Source organism: Melospiza georgiana, chromosome 6 (assembly GCF_028018845.1).
Source record: "Melospiza georgiana isolate bMelGeo1 chromosome 6, bMelGeo1.pri, whole genome shotgun sequence".
NCBI classification, from domain to species: Eukaryota; Metazoa; Chordata; class Aves; order Passeriformes; family Passerellidae; genus Melospiza; species Melospiza georgiana.
The window spans coordinates 52,068,844-52,086,396 of NC_080435.1; the positions used below are offsets into that span (position 1 = coordinate 52,068,844).

Here is a 17,553-nt window from a genome sequence, read left to right on the forward strand (position 1 = left end):
AGGAGGAAAGCTTGCAGCCCAGTTGTTTCTAACAGTTTAGGTTGCAATTAAAGTTGACAATATCTCAGCATTCTCAGAGATTTACCATGTACTTAAAATAAACTGCAATTAATTTCTTCAGCAGTTGAAAAATACTTGTGTACTTGAGATTTCAGCATCCCTAATTTTCTTGAATCGTCCTATTCGGTTTCTCCCTGCATAAGAAATTTACTCTCTCTGCACCTTCTAACTCTCTCACTGTGACCAAAATGACTGATGAAAGACTTTTAAAAATTGAGGCTCCCATAGGAGAATGAAAATATTTTGCTAAAAAGCAGCATAGGCATATGAATAAAGGATTGTAAAAAAGTAGAATCCTGTTGCTTGCCTCTTGGCACTATCCTTTGAACTCTATTCTGTCACAGAGATAAAGGAAATATTTACATGCTGATATAGGCAGCATTTGAGTTCCATATAAAATATTGAGTCTGTGACCTGGCACGTGCAAGCTGCAAAGCCCCCTGTGCACAACAGAATCTGTATGTAAGAAGTGTATGTGGTGGTGTCTGGTTGTCCTGACAGCATTTTTAGACAGGAGATGACTACCTGGTCTATTCCCTATGCAAAATTTACTTCAGTGAAAGTTTCTACAAACACTTGAAATCCATTGATACTTATGTTTATAGAAAGTAGAAAAGAGAGGGCTGTATTGGGAGAATTGCCAGAAGAAAGTCAGTGTTTAATATGTTTGCTTTGTGATTTTGGTCACAGCTTGGCCTGTTCTGAGCATCACTTCCCACCCAGTAGCAGCAGCTCTCTCACTTTAGATGCCCTCTCTTCAGGTTCCTTAGTCCTGCCTCTGCCCCACCTCATGGGCTGCTAGGGCAGCAGTTTTTGTAGCTGTGTCTGACATGTTATGGGCCTGAAGAATGAAGAAAGAATGAAGGAATTAGGGTAATTGAGATTAGAAAGAGTGATAAATGTCATAACTGTAAAAAAGACACCTGTCAAGAATAAGTTGTTTTCTAATTCCTTACTATGTTTTCTGATTTTGGTCTATTATACTAATATGAAGAATAAAATTGTTTCCTGTATTAACAGGCATCTGAGAAGAAATAATTGGTTTAAATTGCAAAGAAAGAAATCCAGTATAGTTATCAGGAAAAGCTTTCATAATAAAATAGATAATGATGTATAGTTTGCCTTTGGAATTTCCACTACTGAATATTTGTAAAGAGATACCTACCACATTCCTGTCTGCAGTTTGCAAGAGTCCTTCTTCTGGGTCCCTTTTTAGGATGACCCTATAAATAATTATATTTTATGGAGATCGAACTACAAATATAACAGTTAAAGAGTAAATATGTGTAAATATCTCCACTTACACATAAGTATTTCATTATTTTGAATGTGTATTTATATGTTCCTCTTGTTGTTTGGATGATACATTAATATTTCCCATGTTTTGCCTCAGAATGGAGGAAGTAGCCTGTGCTCTGTGGATGACTCCAATGACCATGTGCTTTCCGTGTGGGACTGGCAGAAAGAAGAGAAGCTGGCAGATGTCAAGGTGTTGCAATAAGATATTTTGTACTACTTGCTTGTATGTAGATCTGGTTTCTTGTAATAAAATGTCTTTCTGTATTTAACTTTTTGTGCCTTTTTAACACTTGTATAAAAGGCAGGGAACATGAAGAAAGGGAATATTTTCTCTTTGTTAAGATTACCCCAATAGTTTTGGTTTTTATAAAATTTTGCTGTTGTTGTCATTCTTGTCATTGATTTTTAGGCAGCAACGATAGGAGCATGTGCAGGAAAAAGATCCTAAACTAATCTTTTGTGTAGAAGTGCTCATTATGTGACATGATTTTAAGGATACATTTTGATACTAACTTATAAAGACATAACATTAATTTTTTGACTACAGAGTATTCCAGTCTGTTAGTAAATTCATAGCTCAGAAATATTCTTTTGTCAGAAGTATCAGTTTACCTAACTAGAGAACCATGTAATATTGTTTTCCTTCCTTTGCATTTTAGATTTTGATACAATGTTTTTCTTTTTCCTTCCAAGTGCTCTAATGAGGCTGTATTTGCTGCAGATTTTCACCCTACTGATACAAATATAATAGTCACCTGTGGAAAATCACACCTTTATTTTTGGACACTAGAAGGAAATTCCCTTATTAAAAAGCAAGGATTATTTGAGGTAAAATAAAATGTTTCTCTAATTTTATGTTTATAGTAATGATATAGTCATACAGAAATAAGGTTTAATAAGGTTTGAGTAAATCAAAATAACTGATTATTATTAAACTCAAAGTGTTGCAGAAGCTCAGGTGGCATTCATGGTATGGCACAAAGAACTTTTCCATGGGTAAAATTTCCACACTGAAATTTTGAAATGCAATTGCCCATTTTTCCTTGTATTTTTTTTCCTGTATTCTTTTTGCTACATCACCCCACTCTCCCACTCACAACCTGTGGAAAATAAAATTACCTTAAAACTCTCTATGGTTAAAAAAAAACAAAAAGAGAGAGAGAGAGTGTGATGGAGGAGATTTTTATTTTATGAGAGGAAAGACCCCATAAAAATACATTTGTATGAATTTTCTTCCCTTTTCCTCTGTTCTGCTCAGACACATGCACATATGTCATTCAAATACAGATTGAGGTGGCCACTATTTGGTAAATATAATTTTGATTTCAAGGTTTGATTTGGTTTTGTTCTTGAATGTAGACTAAGCTGTACAGCACTTGCGTGCACAACTGAGGGATGTTTGCAATGACTGCAGATAACTCCAGTGAGTGCTAGTTAACTGCTTGTGGAGGCTCCTCGTGGCTCCCAAGGAGAGTCAGAACAAATATTTACAATGTCAGTTCTTATACTTTGTGTGAAATCAAGAGGAGATGCCGAGAGAATGCATGTAAATTTTGTCACATTTTATTTTTCATACATTTTAAATGGATTTTTCTCCCTCTTCTGGCTCTGTTGGCCTTGGTGATGGTTAGAGCTGGAAAAGAGTAGTGGTGGTCCTTGCATAGAGCAGCTCTTAGTTTGGGGGAGAAAGGGATCATACACATAGATTGTCAACAAGGAATATATAATGTCCTTAGAAGTTACCAGTGATGTTTTTGTTCCCTTACACATTTAATTGTTTTGTTGCTGTCAGTGTCTAAATGCAGAATTTCATTACTGAAACTTGGGCTTCTTTCAAGAGATGATCCCTTCATTCTTACACTATGGCCAAACCCTCTAGTAATACTTTATTTTTTCTCCTAAAAACTGTGGGGTTAAGAATTATAATAATAAAGCTTGTTTGAAACATTGGCCACTTCTAAATACTCCAAGTCTTTGGCATTCTGCAGTAGGTGGGAAATTTGGTTTATCTCAGAGCAGTCCTGGTCCTGTGTTACATGTTGGCAGCCTTCTCACTCACTCTGTCCCCAGCTTGCAATTAAAGGGTGCAGGATTGGGCCACAAACCTCAGCTGATGCATCTTATGCCCTTGCACAGATTATTCTGTTTAGACTGTAGGAATGTGTTTAACTTTTATAGATATTTCAGTGATAATAGAGCTGTATAAGACAAAACTAAATTAACAAATGCATAAAGTTAAAATCCATGGGTTGTGTGTTGCTGTGAGTGTATATTTTTCATAACCATGCAGAAACAAGAGAAGCCAAAGTTTGTCCTGTGTGTGACCTTTTCTGAAAATGGTGATACTATTACAGGAGACTCAAGTGGAAACATTTTGGTTTGGGGGAAAGGTAAGAGAGAATGTCACTATTCACTTCCATCTTAATATTAGACTGTGTGTAGAGCTTCATTTCAAGAATAAATTTTCTTTTATCTTGAGCTCTTTCCCAAGACCAATCCAGGAGATTGTGCCTGGATTCTTTCCTACAGGAAGCTAAAGAATATCTGTACCTAACTGCTAGAGCACAAAATTATATCAAATGTGTTTCCTATGGTCAAATACTGAATGACAGAGCTATTCCAGCATGTGGGGCTTTTACTGATGTAAGAGATGCCAAGAAAAGTTCCTTCTTTAATCACTGTACAGAAAGAAACATTGTTGATGTAATTGATCATCTCCAGTCTCATATCCTGTCCCTCTCTACTGTTTGCAGAAATTATGCCTATTGACACACACTTTTAAAAAGACAACAAATAGCAGTATTTGTTTTCCTAGGAAGTCAAGCTAAAATGCATTCAGATCTAATTGATTCCTTTATTTCAGAAGAACAGATGGATAGGAAGAACTTCTTTAAAAGCATTTTCTAGTAAGAAGAGATCTTTTTTTAGGCAGCAGAAGGCAATGCCTGCCAGAGGGCAAACAGCAGCAACATCCTAAATGTGTAGTTAGTGCCTGAGATGCCATGCATAGGGATAAGGAGAATCCCTTAAAGGAGGCCTTATTAGCAAAGGAAGAAGGGATGTGAATGACATCTTTTTCCTATTTACTCAGTGCTTTCTCCCAAGATACTACTCAAAGGGATAAGACCCTGCAAACAATACAGTGAATCAATTATACAGTTGAGCCTTACTGAGTTGTTTTGTTTTTTCTTTTTCAACCAAGGACTGTCAGCCAATTATCTCCTTGACCAGTACACTACTGGGGACAGGGGTGGATATGGCGTTTGTAACTTGGTTTCTCATTTATCTCCCTTTCCTTTTTCCTGTGGTAATTTATAGCAAGGCACTTCAACACTTTTCCTTCTAAACTGACTTTAGAAATTGCACTTTGCCATGTCCCTGTTCTTTATTGTTGTTTTTGACTGCCAGCAGACAAGGGAGACAGGGGCAGTGCACTGCTCAGGGGCCAGTTTGCCATCATGCTGGTAGACCAATTTCTGCCTTGACTGCAAGCAGCGTCCTCTGCCCTTTCTCCCAGAAATAAAAAGGATTTCTCTGTATGCTCAAGATCCCACCTTCTGCCAGCTCTTTAGAGTTGGGCAAAAATGTTTTTTCTTGTTTTTCTGTCTCATACAGTGTACTTGCTCTGCCTTCACTACTTTTGACTCAGAGCTCTATGTGCAAGAGAGGGCTGCTTCCACCAGGTCAGAGTACCCTTAGCAAAAACTTAATAGAAATCAGTTGTGCCTGACCCATTATATCCATAGACATGGATGAAGGCAGTTTGTTTTTCCTAACTTCCATCAGCCCCTCACTTGTGCTAAACATCAATTAGCAAAGCTTTGATGCAAGGTGCACATTTCAGTAATAGAATCACCAGTAATCATTTATTTGTGCTTCATAATAGTAATAATTCGCCAAATTAGAGATACTTAATCTAAAGTGGTTGGTTTTGACAGTGTTGAGTCTAAGAAGCTACTTAAACAAGCCAAGTTCATCAGTAAATAAGTACAGAGAGTGGAGAGTGATGAGCACATTCTGCCAGATATACAAGGACCTCTAGCTTAGTCAGATTTTGCAACAAGTTCAGGATGTGGAGGCTGCAGAATATATTATATCTGGAGGAGAAAAGTGACTGGGTTATGGGTTTTTGATGATAAGGTGTGTAGTGCTACTACAGGTCAGATGTGAGGTCAAATTATTTCACTTAAACCCCCTTGAAAGGTTTAAATGAACCTATTTTATTTTGTTCTTTATTTTGTTCTGGACTGAGTATGTATGTTTTTATTTTTGAGGTAGGGAGAAGATATTGTAAAATATACTCATTCAGCGTCTTCTGTGGGTCTGTGTGTTTTGGTCCAGCATCCCATGCCCACTGTTATCATTGTTTAAATGCAATCCTTGAGAGATAGTAGAGAAATGGAGAAAAAAAAATGGGGGGAAAGGAGCTCTTAAGCTGAGCATTTCAGTAATAATGCCTTTTTTTCCTTCTGTTCAGGTACCAACAGAATAAGCCATGCAGTTCAAGGAGCACATGAGGGTGGAATCTTTGCCCTGTGTATGCTGCGAGATGGCACCTTGGTATCAGGGGGAGGAAAAGACCGAAAGCTGATCTCTTGGAATGGAAACTACCAAAAAATTCACAAAACTGAGGTGATATTGCCTATCTTGAAATTACTCTGCTACTTAAAACAAAATTCTGTTGTTCTCTGAGCATCTTTTTATTTTGTTTTTTGTTATGGATCTGTGTTCTATGGGAAAGCAAATAATTGGTAAAATACTGTATTTTATGCTGAGTTGTAAGGGCCCCATCAGGATCATCAAGTCCAACTCCCTGGCCCTGCACAGGACACCTCAAATTTTCAGTCCTCAGGTCATGCCTGTGATTGCCTATTCATTAACTTAATATTTCCTTTCTAAGGTCTGTGGTAGCTGGAAAACAAATCTTGTATATCTTTCCATATTTTTTCTTCCTTTCTTTTCATTTAATAATGTGAGGTAATGTTTAACTTCAGAGTAGTACAGTATTGAAATGATTTTATGCATTCCTCTTTCCCAGAATGATGTCAGGATTTTTTTAGGGTTTTAATACTTAAAGATTTTCATTTATTTCTTGGTTGATGTTGTTGATTTTAAAATGTAATTTAAACAAAATTTGAAAATTACTCCAGCTGCTATGTAGGAACTTAGAAGACTAAAGCAGAATTTGTTTGGACAGAACTACTTTGTTTACATACTGAATCTAAGAGAAGAATCAGCAGAAAAGTCTGAGAAAGAGCTTCAACTGTACTATATAATATTAAATAATAATTAAATAATACTACTGTATAATTAACTTTATAATATTAATCATATTTAATGTTGCAAATATATATGCAACTGGCATGTCTCTTTTTGTAATTCATTTTTCAACACAGTACAAGGGACATGCTTGTTGTGCTGTTTCTAACTGTGGTGTCCTTTTTTCTCTTATTTGTTCATATTCGGGTATTCCTTGTTATTTTACATCTTCCCTTGAACTTTATTTTAGAGATTTGCACTGGCTCTTTCAGAACCAAGGCTGCAATTAAAGAAACATTCATTTCCAGAAAATGCTCAGAGTAGAAATGCTTATTCTGATATCACAGCTGCAATTAAATACTATTGAATTAACACAACATGAAGGAACCTTTGTGTTTCTTGAAATGCTTGATTTAGCTGAGTATTCTGTAGATAATAAAGTCTTGTTTTGCAGTGTTATAGAAGTTACTGAGCTGATGCAAGTTGTTATAAAATTTTGCAAGACAGGCATGTGTATTCATTTCTTCGCTGTGCAATATTTATTAAAACACATTTACTACTTTAAAAATGGCAATATCTGACAAATTGTCTGACTTATCTGTCCTTTGTCTGTTCTGACCACAGATTCCAGAGCAGTTTGGTCCAATAAGAACAGTAGCAGAGGGAAAAGGAGATGTTGTATTAATAGGAACCACCAGAAACTTCGTCCTACAGGGCACCCTGTCAGGAGACTTTTTCCCAATCACCCAGGTAAGCTGGGTTTCCTTACAGGAACACTTCTAAATGTGTAAGAGCAGTAAATATCCTGTTTAAAATTAATTTTCATAAATATACATCTGATTTATTATAGTACTTTCAGCATTAAGAATAATTATAAATACGTATATATCTAGAGCTAACATATTTTTGGAATGTTTTAATATATAGTTTGGTCATTTTAATACTGTTTAAACATGTTTGGTTTTCATGGCCTGACCTTCTTGTCTAAAAACATCTCTGCTTGCATAGGGCCACACTGATGAGCTCTGGGGACTTGCAGTCCATTCCTCTAAGCCTCAGTTCTTCACATGTGGACACGACAAACACATTACACTCTGGGATGCAACCACGCACCATCCTATCTGGAACAAGATTATAGAGGTATACATTTATTAAATACAGCTCTCTGTTACAGAAATACTCTAGTCATTTTAGTTTTTCTTAAGATTATTGTTTAAAATTACCTTAAAATATTAACTTGAGGGAAAAAAAATCATTTCATGTTAACCTATTTTTGTCATAGAGATCAATGTAAAAGCCTTTTAATGCAGCTATTCTGAGTACAAGTTAGATTAAATGCTCTGTTTGAACCTCTGGTTTATTCAACGAAATATCTTTGCATTTGCTATGGAATTATACTTTAAAAACATTAGGAAATTTTCCTTTCTGAAATGCTGTAGTGTATTACAAGCTGGGCATAGAAATCCTGGATCTCAACAATTCTCTGAAATTTTCTTTAGAGTTAGTAATTATTTTAAATTAGTCACTTGCTTATCATTAATGAGAATATCCTTTCCACCTAGCCTCTAGTGCTAGTAATTACCAATTAATGTAATGTTTTCTCAACAAAAATATCAGCAGGTTTACTGAAAGAGCTACAATGTGATACTGTTTTAAAATACAGAAAATTAAAGACACAAGCATTTCCATGAGATGGATCCCTGAACTGGGTTTTTTGCTTGCATTTTAAAATTATGTTTTAACGGTATAAGGAAAAAAACCCTGTATTGGTATTTTCTGCTATAACCTGAAAAGTTCTGGACCTCATTCTTTGTAACTGGACAAGTATTAGAAAGAAAATGCTAATCTTTTTTTTAGGCATATGTTTAAATTGCAAGAAAAACACTAAAGTTTTACCAAGTAAAATGTTTTAAAATTGCACATCCAAATAAGAAACCCAGTTTATGCCCTTAATCTCCCACTGAGCTGCAGCTTAGCAGGTGCTGGAAAAAGGGGTTGGTGTGTGTAGGAGTTAGGCTTTACCCCTCCTGCCAAGTGCCACACACCTTTGTTGAATAAGGGACTTGCTTGTCCTCCAGACTGCAGGTAAACTGCAGCTTTGATGCTTAATTCTAAGGTCAGCTCTAGTGTAAGAAGTTATTTTTATCTCTTATTTCTTTGGGATTTATTGAGAAGCTGCCATTGCCAATGTTATTGTTATGAAATCACTCACCAAATTATTTTTAGAGACTAAAAAGCAGAAAAGAGTGGCCTTGTATAGAGGGAAAATAAAATATTTCAATTAGTTAAAAATGCTTTTTTATGCCTCAAGTTTATACTGAAAGAGATATAATGAGAAGAAATGACCCCTAAAAATCAACAAAATAGTTTTACTCTGTTCCAGGGGCAAATAATTGAATTGTATTTTTGTTATAACTTGATAGCATGGACTGGTAAAAAAGCATGTTTCTTTTTGAAACATTTCAGGATCCAGCACAGTCTTCAGGTTTTCATCCTTCAGCATCTGTTGTTGCAGTAGGGACACTAACTGGAAGGTAAGAGGTGCAGAGCTACACCTTGGACACCAAAAGAACTCTGATTTTTCCAGCTCACATCCAAGCTCATGTAGATGTATGTAATCACACATCTTCATTCCCTATTGATTTCTATTGAATGTCACAGTGAAATTTATTTGTATTGCCTCAGTACCTAGAAACCCCAGGCTTGTGCCAGCACCCTGTGTTTGCTGAGTGTTGCATGAACAGAGATGGTTTCTGCCCTGGGAGTGAGAGACAGTGTAGATCAGTGGAAGAAAGAGCAGAAAATCTAGGTGAGCTGTGAGACCAGGCATGGGAAGTGCTGTCACCATACCAGTGATCTAAATGTTAAATCTTTGTGTCCACTGGGAAAAAGGAGAGGCTAAAGGGGGAGTTTGATGTAGTGGAGGGAGATTTCCTCCAAGGCCTTTAGGGCTGCATGGAGGAAATCCCATAGAAAAATTCTGTGTGTTGGAAAATGTAGCAAGGGGTTCATGATCCCTAATGCAGTGACAACCACAGAGGCTTTAAAAAAATTGTCAAGTGTTCCCCTGTGCTAGACATAGTGTAAAAATGCACATTAAGAGACTTGTTCTGCTTGCAGAGTGTGAGGGATAGACAAGGCAGAGGAAACTGAGGTGCAGGGGAGTATTTTAGGCAGCAGGTTGAGCCTTGGTGACATCAGTGGCAGCTGCAGGATTTATCTGTGGTTGTCTCTCACAGGAGGGGCTGCCTTTGCCTAACTTCTCCCTCTGCTTTAGTGTCACTTGAGGGCAGGCTTGGCTGTTAGTACTGAAAACAGTTCAAGTTCACTGAGAACATACAGGAAAGTTATGAGCTTACTTCAAATTTTATATCAATCCTAAATAAAGTACTTACTTTTGTTGCTGAATGTACTTTATCTACTAAATAAAGTAAAACAGAAGGAGAAACTTTTGAGGAATATTCTCTTTGTCTTTAGTAAAATCTGATGCAAGTATTGAAATGCAAATTTTATGTTTGCCCTTTCTACATGTTTTCACAAACTAATTTTTCGTTCATTAAAATTAATCAATTAAACTAAACTACTGAAAAAATAATGAATCAATTCACTTTAAAATAAATTAATTCATCCCTTTCTTCTATCAGAAGAGAATGGTCCTGATGCTTGCTTGTGTTTTCCCTTGCTCTAGGATTTAATGCAGCCATCAATTTAAACACCAGCACAGCATAGAGGAAGATCTTTAAAGGAGAAGGGACATCACAAGGAATGCTTATTTTATTCTTATGCATTGCATACTAAAACACACTAAAATCAGAAGACTGATATTGGGGTCAATGCCCATGCATTTTTACAGTTAAAAAAGATGTGAAAGAAACTATCATTGTGTTAAAGTAAAAATAGACCAAACTGAGTAGCATTTGCTGTTTTTCTCTTCTTGGTATAAAACTTATGCTATTTTGACAGAAGCAAAGTTGGTCAAGATTACAGTAGATTTAAATTCTTTTTGGAATGATTTATTGGCCTCTTTCTGTGTTTACAACAGGTGGTTTGTGTTTGACACAGAAACAAAAGACTTGGTCACTGTACACACAGATGGAAACGAACAGCTGTCTGTAATGCGTTACTCACCAGGTTTGAGAGCATTTATTTACTTGGGAAAAAAAGGCATTGAATTTTTTTATTAAATTAGTTGTTGGCTTGTTTTATAATAAGTCCCTTCTTGCCACACTGAAGTTGAAAATAAGTGTGCAATGAAACATTGGCAGGACTTTATGGGTGGTATCTTAAGCTCTGATTTTGTTTTACCTCCCTCCCCAACATGTTCAATATGGTTTCACTGTGAAGAAATGAAAAAAAATAAAGACTTAACTCTGCTGGTTGTTGCAATTGGGTTAGCCCTAAATGGACTGTAGCTGCTTCCAAAAATGTCATGTGTTTTTAACAGTAATATTTGTAAGTATTAAATTGCTGGTTTTTAGTCTTGATAAATACATCAATATGCAACTGGAAAATTTAAAACAAAATTTAATTTATTCATTTTTTAATATCAAGGCCTTTAAGAACAGTTCCTCTTGTCTGTGACTTTTCAAACAAACTTTACAAAATTAGCCGAAGTTCTTTCTTACAGGAATAATTGCAATTTCACTTTTCTGTTTATAGATGGAAACTTCTTGGCAATAGGTTCCCATGACAACTGTATTTATATATATGGTGTAAGTGAAAATGGAAGAAAGTACTCTAGAATTGGCAAATGTTCAGTAAGTAACCTTTTTTCTCCTGGTTCAGTATCAACACCCAAAGGGTATTTTGTAGCACTGTATTAACACTGTCACATTGTGGCACACTGTTAGTGCAGTTGATACAATACATTTTCTCTTTATAGGGTCATTCCAGCTTCATTACTCATCTGGATTGGTCTGTTAATTCACAATATCTCGTGTCAAATTCAGGAGACTATGAAATCTTATACTGTGAGTAAGAATTATTTTTAGTCCTTTTGTGCAAAGTTCATGCAGTCTAACACAGATTTAAAATTTAAATGAGACCATATAACTGCCAAGATCAACCATATGTTTTAATTCATCTGGTGTAATCAGAAATCTATACAATTTGAGAATGAAATATGTTGTTATGTGGGTTTTTTTTTCTTTTCTAGGGATCCCCTCTGCTTGTAAACAAGTTGTGAGTGTTGAAACAACTAGGGATATAGAATGGGCCACTTACACCTGTACTTTAGGATTCCATGTTTTTGGTAAGTATATTTTCTCTTAAAAGTTCTTATCATTCTTCTTATTAACAAACACTTGGAATGCCAACTTTTGCTTATGAAACATGACTATTCATAATTCAGGGAAAAATTCAGAACTTCTGTTATGCCATTTTTATTACAATCTGTCTCCTTATTTCAATCCAGAAAGACTCTGATTTAATATTCTTGCTAGCTTCAAGTACAAATATCATATTACAACATAAGTGGGAGATAAGGAAAAAATCACATACTGCCCTTTCTGCCTCAGTAGAGCAGCTTCTCATAATGTTTAATTGAAAGTACCAGTTCTGTGAAATTGTCATGTATTTAGGCAGTTACTGGGTCGATTCCCTTACCAAAACTGATTTCATTTGCTCTGGTTACTGTGCAAGCACAAAATGAATGATAGTCTCCTTCATTAAGAACTTATCATGTATTGTGATACAGTCTATAGCAATTAAATTGAGTGAAAGAGATTCAAAAGGAAAAACATAACAAAATCCAGTGGTTTGTTTCCATGGGACTTCTCTTTTGCTAAATTTGAATAATCCACTTTCCCCAATGTAGTCTGAAGCTTTGTACTTATTCCACAATATGTGCAGGGCTGGACAGATGGTTACAAACACTGAGTACAAGAAGCTTCAAATTCTTGAGTCCTCAAGAGGAAATAGGGAGCCATGGTAGAAGTTCAGAGCCTGGTTTAGTATAAGTGGTAAACAAGGAATATTTGCACTCATGTTTCAAGTAGAATAGATTGCAGTGATGTGTTTGAAGGCAGACAGAAAGGGCATGGTTTCCATTTTCAAGGGCCTGAAGATGCTATGGCAGTAGCAGTATGCTGGGGAAACACCTTCAAGTTTTCTGTAATTTAGCTGACAAGCAGTGCTTGGATAGCACTTGGATATTACAGCACACAGATTTAGTAAACCCTGCAAGATTGGCTGCATGTTGACATGATGTATTTTTCATTTAAGGGATAGAGGCTTCTATGGAACTGTTAAAATATTTCTGGGGTTTGAGTACACCCTACACATAGTTACAAAGCTACAAAGTCCTTGCATTTAGCATCACAGGTTCAGATACTCTGAGATACTAAATACCCTGTTTGAGGGTTCCTTACTTTGTAGTTCAGATTCCTACAAAATACAATGCTATTAGAATCTGGGGCTGCTTTTGATGCATAGAAAGTCAGAGGACAGAGTCATGTCACACTTGAGAGGGAATCTCCCTCTTGCAACAGATCAGCTATTTGAGCCAGAGCATGGGACAAAATAATCTGCTGAGGGGGGAGGAGACATGACACTGAAGTGTTACAAAACCTAATGCTTTTTAAAATATTTCTTTAATAAAAGACTTACTACAATTTAATGACAAACCCAGTTAGTGCCTACTGCTTTTAGTAGGGAAGGAGTAATTTGGAAAGTGTAAATAAGTCAAGTATTTTCAAAGTATTTGAGTGTGATGAACCTTGTATCTGTGAAAACAACTGGTTAGTGCCAGCTTGAGATCATTAGTACTTATTTTCAACACTTCACAGAGAACAGGCAAAGTACCAAAAAACTGGAGAATGAAATCAATATCTGCAGGATCATATATATGCCTTCAGAGCCCATTTAGAGAGGCTAAAATGCAAAGTGAATGGCTAGAATAACAAACTGAAGAAGCACATAGATTATGAGATGGAAACCAGTCCACTTTTATTCAAAGTCAATCAGTACTTTAGGGCCTCAGAACTGCCAGTTAGAACAGTCTTCACATGCTTGCTAGGATGGCCTGAGAAGCAGAACACAGAAGCAGCAATCACAGCATCCAGGATGTGGGGCTTCTAGTATATTGATTTTTCAGTAGCTATGGCTGACTGAGGCCAGGGATATTTTCTCTCTCTGGTTGAACCACATAAAAATCCCAAACTATGCCCAGCATCCCCAGCTCAGTGTAACCAATGCAGGGGGAAAAGGGAGCTCTGATCCCTTGAACATCTGTCTTTGAGCATGGGAACAGATTAGTCAGCCTGCAAGTGTTTAGAGATGATTCAACTGAAAGTCAATAGCATGTAAAAAAGTGTGCTTGAGGGGGGATGTGTTATACAAACACATAAATGTGAAGGAGCAAAGACTTTAAAACACTTACTGATCCATAAGCTCTTTCAAGAGCCATGTGCTGCTGGATACACAAGTAAGGTATCAGTTCATAGCACGTGCCCGGTTTTGGAAAAAATTGTGTTTGAGGTGAAGGACAGGAACAGAAGAAATACAAGATATTGTACAAAGCCTGACAACATTGCAAGCAAAGCAGAACTCAGACTGGTTGGGTTCAAAACTGACTAGAACACTGTAAATTGATTATTATGTTTGAATATCTTTATTAATAGCATGCATGTAAAGTTTGTAGGTGGTGGAAGCTGCAGGATTAGCAAGTTGTCTTGAGAAACAGAGTGGTGTGACAAAAGGAAGGAATTCAATAGAGTCAAAGAGGAGTCTCCCCACCAGAATGGCAGAACCCAGTTGTACAAATGCAGAACAGCTGAGAGCAGATCTGCACAGAAAGATCAGATTACTTTTGCATACAAACTGAACATGAGTCAACAGCATTATGCTGTTGTAGGAAAGGCAGATACATTAGTGAGATGTGTAATGAAAAGGATGCCATGCAAAATGTGAAGCAATCATCCATTTATCAGTATTGGCTTCAGTCACAGCTGGAATGGCTGCTTCTGGTTTTTGCACATTGGACCAATAGATAATGTGCTGACTAGTGAGAATAATTAATTATCCGTCTAAATATTGTTCTGGGAGAAGAGATGTAATGAATGAATTTTAGAGAAGAGGAGGAAAAAATAGCGTGGCATCAGTCTTCAAATGAGAGAAATTAAATGCTCTCTTTTACAGGTCTGCAGAGGATGGGAGAAATAAGGACTACTTTTTCAGCAAGGGGCATTCAATTTGCATATTCATAAAAACTGAGTGAGGCACTAGGATAAATTTTGAAAGAACCAAGAGATTCAAAGAAAAATCCTCCTATTATCCATTCCCCATTTTCAAAATGACAGTCTTGTTTCTTTAACCATTTCCTTCAGAGGTCATTTAACCTTCAGGGGTTATATATTCAGCTTGTCATAGTGACCTCTTGAGAAGACTCCTACCTCTTTTCAGCTAGCATTTGATGTTCATATAGCCTCCTTCTTGTCAAAGCAGATATTTAAAAAAGATTTTCTGTGTCTCTTTGTTCTGCATATTTGTAATTCCAGGAGTAGCAATTATTATGTTTCTTTGCAGGTTTCTTTGGGCCTCTTTTACTATCCCTGATCTAGCAATGTGATGTTTCCACACATATCAGGAAAATTAAGAGCAGTCTACAAATCAGACTTTGCGTTTGATTTACAGCAATTTGTAATTCCTTATGAAGACATGGAATGACCTCCTCGTAGTGAATTGCTGTGCAGTGATACAAAGGCTGCATTTGGGAAGAATCCCAGTGACTGAAGGATAGCTGTTCCCCCAGTGCATGGCAAGTGCCCACTATGGAGTTAGAAGTATCCCAAAGGAGGAACTGGAGTGTGACTTGGGAGTTCTTAGGGGAGTAGGAACTCTCTCACCCTGAGCTGCAGCAGCAGAGGAGGAGCGTGCCCTCGAGTGGGCACAGCTGCAGGGACACACTGCAGGGGACAGGTGACACAGGGCACACTGCAGAGGGCAGGTGACACAGGGATGCACTGCAGAGGGCAGGTGACACAGGGATGCACTGCAGGGGACAGGTGACACAGGGACACACTGCAGGGGACAGGTGACACAGGGCACACTGCAGGGGACAGGTGACACAGGGATGCACTGCAGGGGACAGGTGACACAGGGCACACTGCAGGGGACAGGTGACACAGGACACACGGCAGGGGACAGGTGACACAGGGACACACTGCAGGGGACAGGTGACACAGGGACACACTGCAGGGGACAGGTGACACAGGGATGCACTGCAGGGGACAGGTGACACAGGGCACACTGCAGGGGACAGGTGACACAGGACACACGGCAGGGGACAGGTGACACAGGGACACACTGCAGGGGACAGGTGACACAGGGATGCACTGCAGGGGACAGGTGACACAGGGACACACTGCAGAGGGCAGGTGACACAGGGCACACTGCAGGGGACAGGTGACACAGGGACACACTGCAGGGGACAGGTGACACAGGGATGCACTGCAGGGGACAGGTGACACAGGGACACACTGCAGGGGACAGGTGACACAGGGATGCACTGCAGGGGACAGGTGACACAGGGATGCACTGCAGAGGGCAGGTGACACAGGGACACACTGCAGGGCACAGGTGACACAGGGACACACTGCAGGGGACAGGTGACACAGGACACACTGCAGGGGACAGGTGACACAGGGACACACTGCAGGGGAGAGGTGACACAGGGCACACTGCAGGGGACAGGTGACACAGGGCACACTGCAGGGGACAGGTGACACAGGGATGCACTGCAGAGGGCAGGTGACACAGGGACACACTGCAGGGGACAGGTGACACAGGACACACTGCAGGGGACAGGTGACACAGGACACACTGCAGAGGACGTGACACAGGGATGCACTGCAGAGGACGTGACACAGGGCACACTGCAGGGGACAGGTGACACAGGACACACTGCAGAGGACAGGTGACACAGGGCACACTGCAGGGGACAGGTGACACAGGACACACTGCAGAGGACAGGTGACACAGGGATGCACTGCAGAGGGCAGGTGACACAGGGATGCACTGCAGGGGACAGGTGACACAGGGCACACTGCAGGGGACAGGTGACACAGGACACACGGCAGGGGACAGGTGACACAGGGATGCACTGCAGAGGGCAGGTGACACAGGGATGCACTGCCGGGGACAGGTGACACAGGGCACACTGCAGGGGACAGGTGACACAGGGACGCACTGCAGGGGACAGGTGACACAGGGCACACTGCAGGGGACAGGTGACACAGGGATGCACTGCAGGGGACAGGTGACACAGGGCACACTGCAGGGGACAGGTGACACAGGGACACACTGCAGGGGACACGTGACACAGGGACACACTGCAGGGGACAGAGGGCACACTGCAGGGGACAGGTGACACAGGGACACACTGCAGGGGACAGGTGACACAGGGACGCACTGCAGGGGACAGGTGACACAGGGACAGGCACTGAAAATGACAGAGCCAAGACACAGCAGGGGTTTTGCCAAGTCATGATGGGAAGATGGCAGTGATCTCTGAAAGCTTGCTGCCCTTTATGTTGAGCAGGGATTAGATAAAATCTAAATTAGAAAATCATAACCAAAAAAAGCCTGCAGAACTACATACAAAATCCTGAAATTTCAATAACTGGGTGGATTTTAGTAAAATTGCAATTTATTGCAGACAAGTATTCAGAGGCTTTGAAGATGTGGTGCACAGATTTGGTCTCTGCACTGCTGACCTTACAGTTTGATTTTAGGACACTACTTCATGCATGAACAGCAAAGAGGACAGTATGTGGGGAAGAAAGAAAAGTACTTGGAGTAGAATAAAAGCATTTAAAAAGCTTATAGTATGTTCAGTTCATTTTCAAGGGATCTATTAATTAATAAATAATAATTTAAACTATAGAATGTCTTTTTTCATAGACTTTAGATTTTAGTAATATGAAGAAATTACTTTTG

The 17,553-nt window shown here is 38.9% G+C and overlaps 1 protein-coding gene across 5 annotated transcripts in view; it reads left to right on the forward strand.

Moving 5' to 3' along the window:
- EML1 (EMAP like 1) overlaps window positions 1-17,553 on the forward strand; it is a 123,979-nt gene that overhangs the window by 104,055 nt on the left and 2,371 nt on the right. For all 5 annotated transcript variants that reach the window (XM_058025442.1, XM_058025440.1, XM_058025441.1 and 2 more), the window contains 11 exons: window positions 1,454-1,549; window positions 2,053-2,187; window positions 3,650-3,749; window positions 5,837-5,991; window positions 7,243-7,368; window positions 7,627-7,758; window positions 9,085-9,152; window positions 10,661-10,749; window positions 11,278-11,375; window positions 11,501-11,588; window positions 11,774-11,869. In XM_058025442.1, coding sequence (XP_057881425.1) covers window positions 1,454-1,549; window positions 2,053-2,187; window positions 3,650-3,749; window positions 5,837-5,991; window positions 7,243-7,368; window positions 7,627-7,758; window positions 9,085-9,152; window positions 10,661-10,749; window positions 11,278-11,375; window positions 11,501-11,588; window positions 11,774-11,869 — 1,183 coding nt within the window. The remainder of the gene's footprint in view (window positions 1-1,453; window positions 1,550-2,052; window positions 2,188-3,649; window positions 3,750-5,836; window positions 5,992-7,242; window positions 7,369-7,626; window positions 7,759-9,084; window positions 9,153-10,660; window positions 10,750-11,277; window positions 11,376-11,500; window positions 11,589-11,773; window positions 11,870-17,553) is intronic.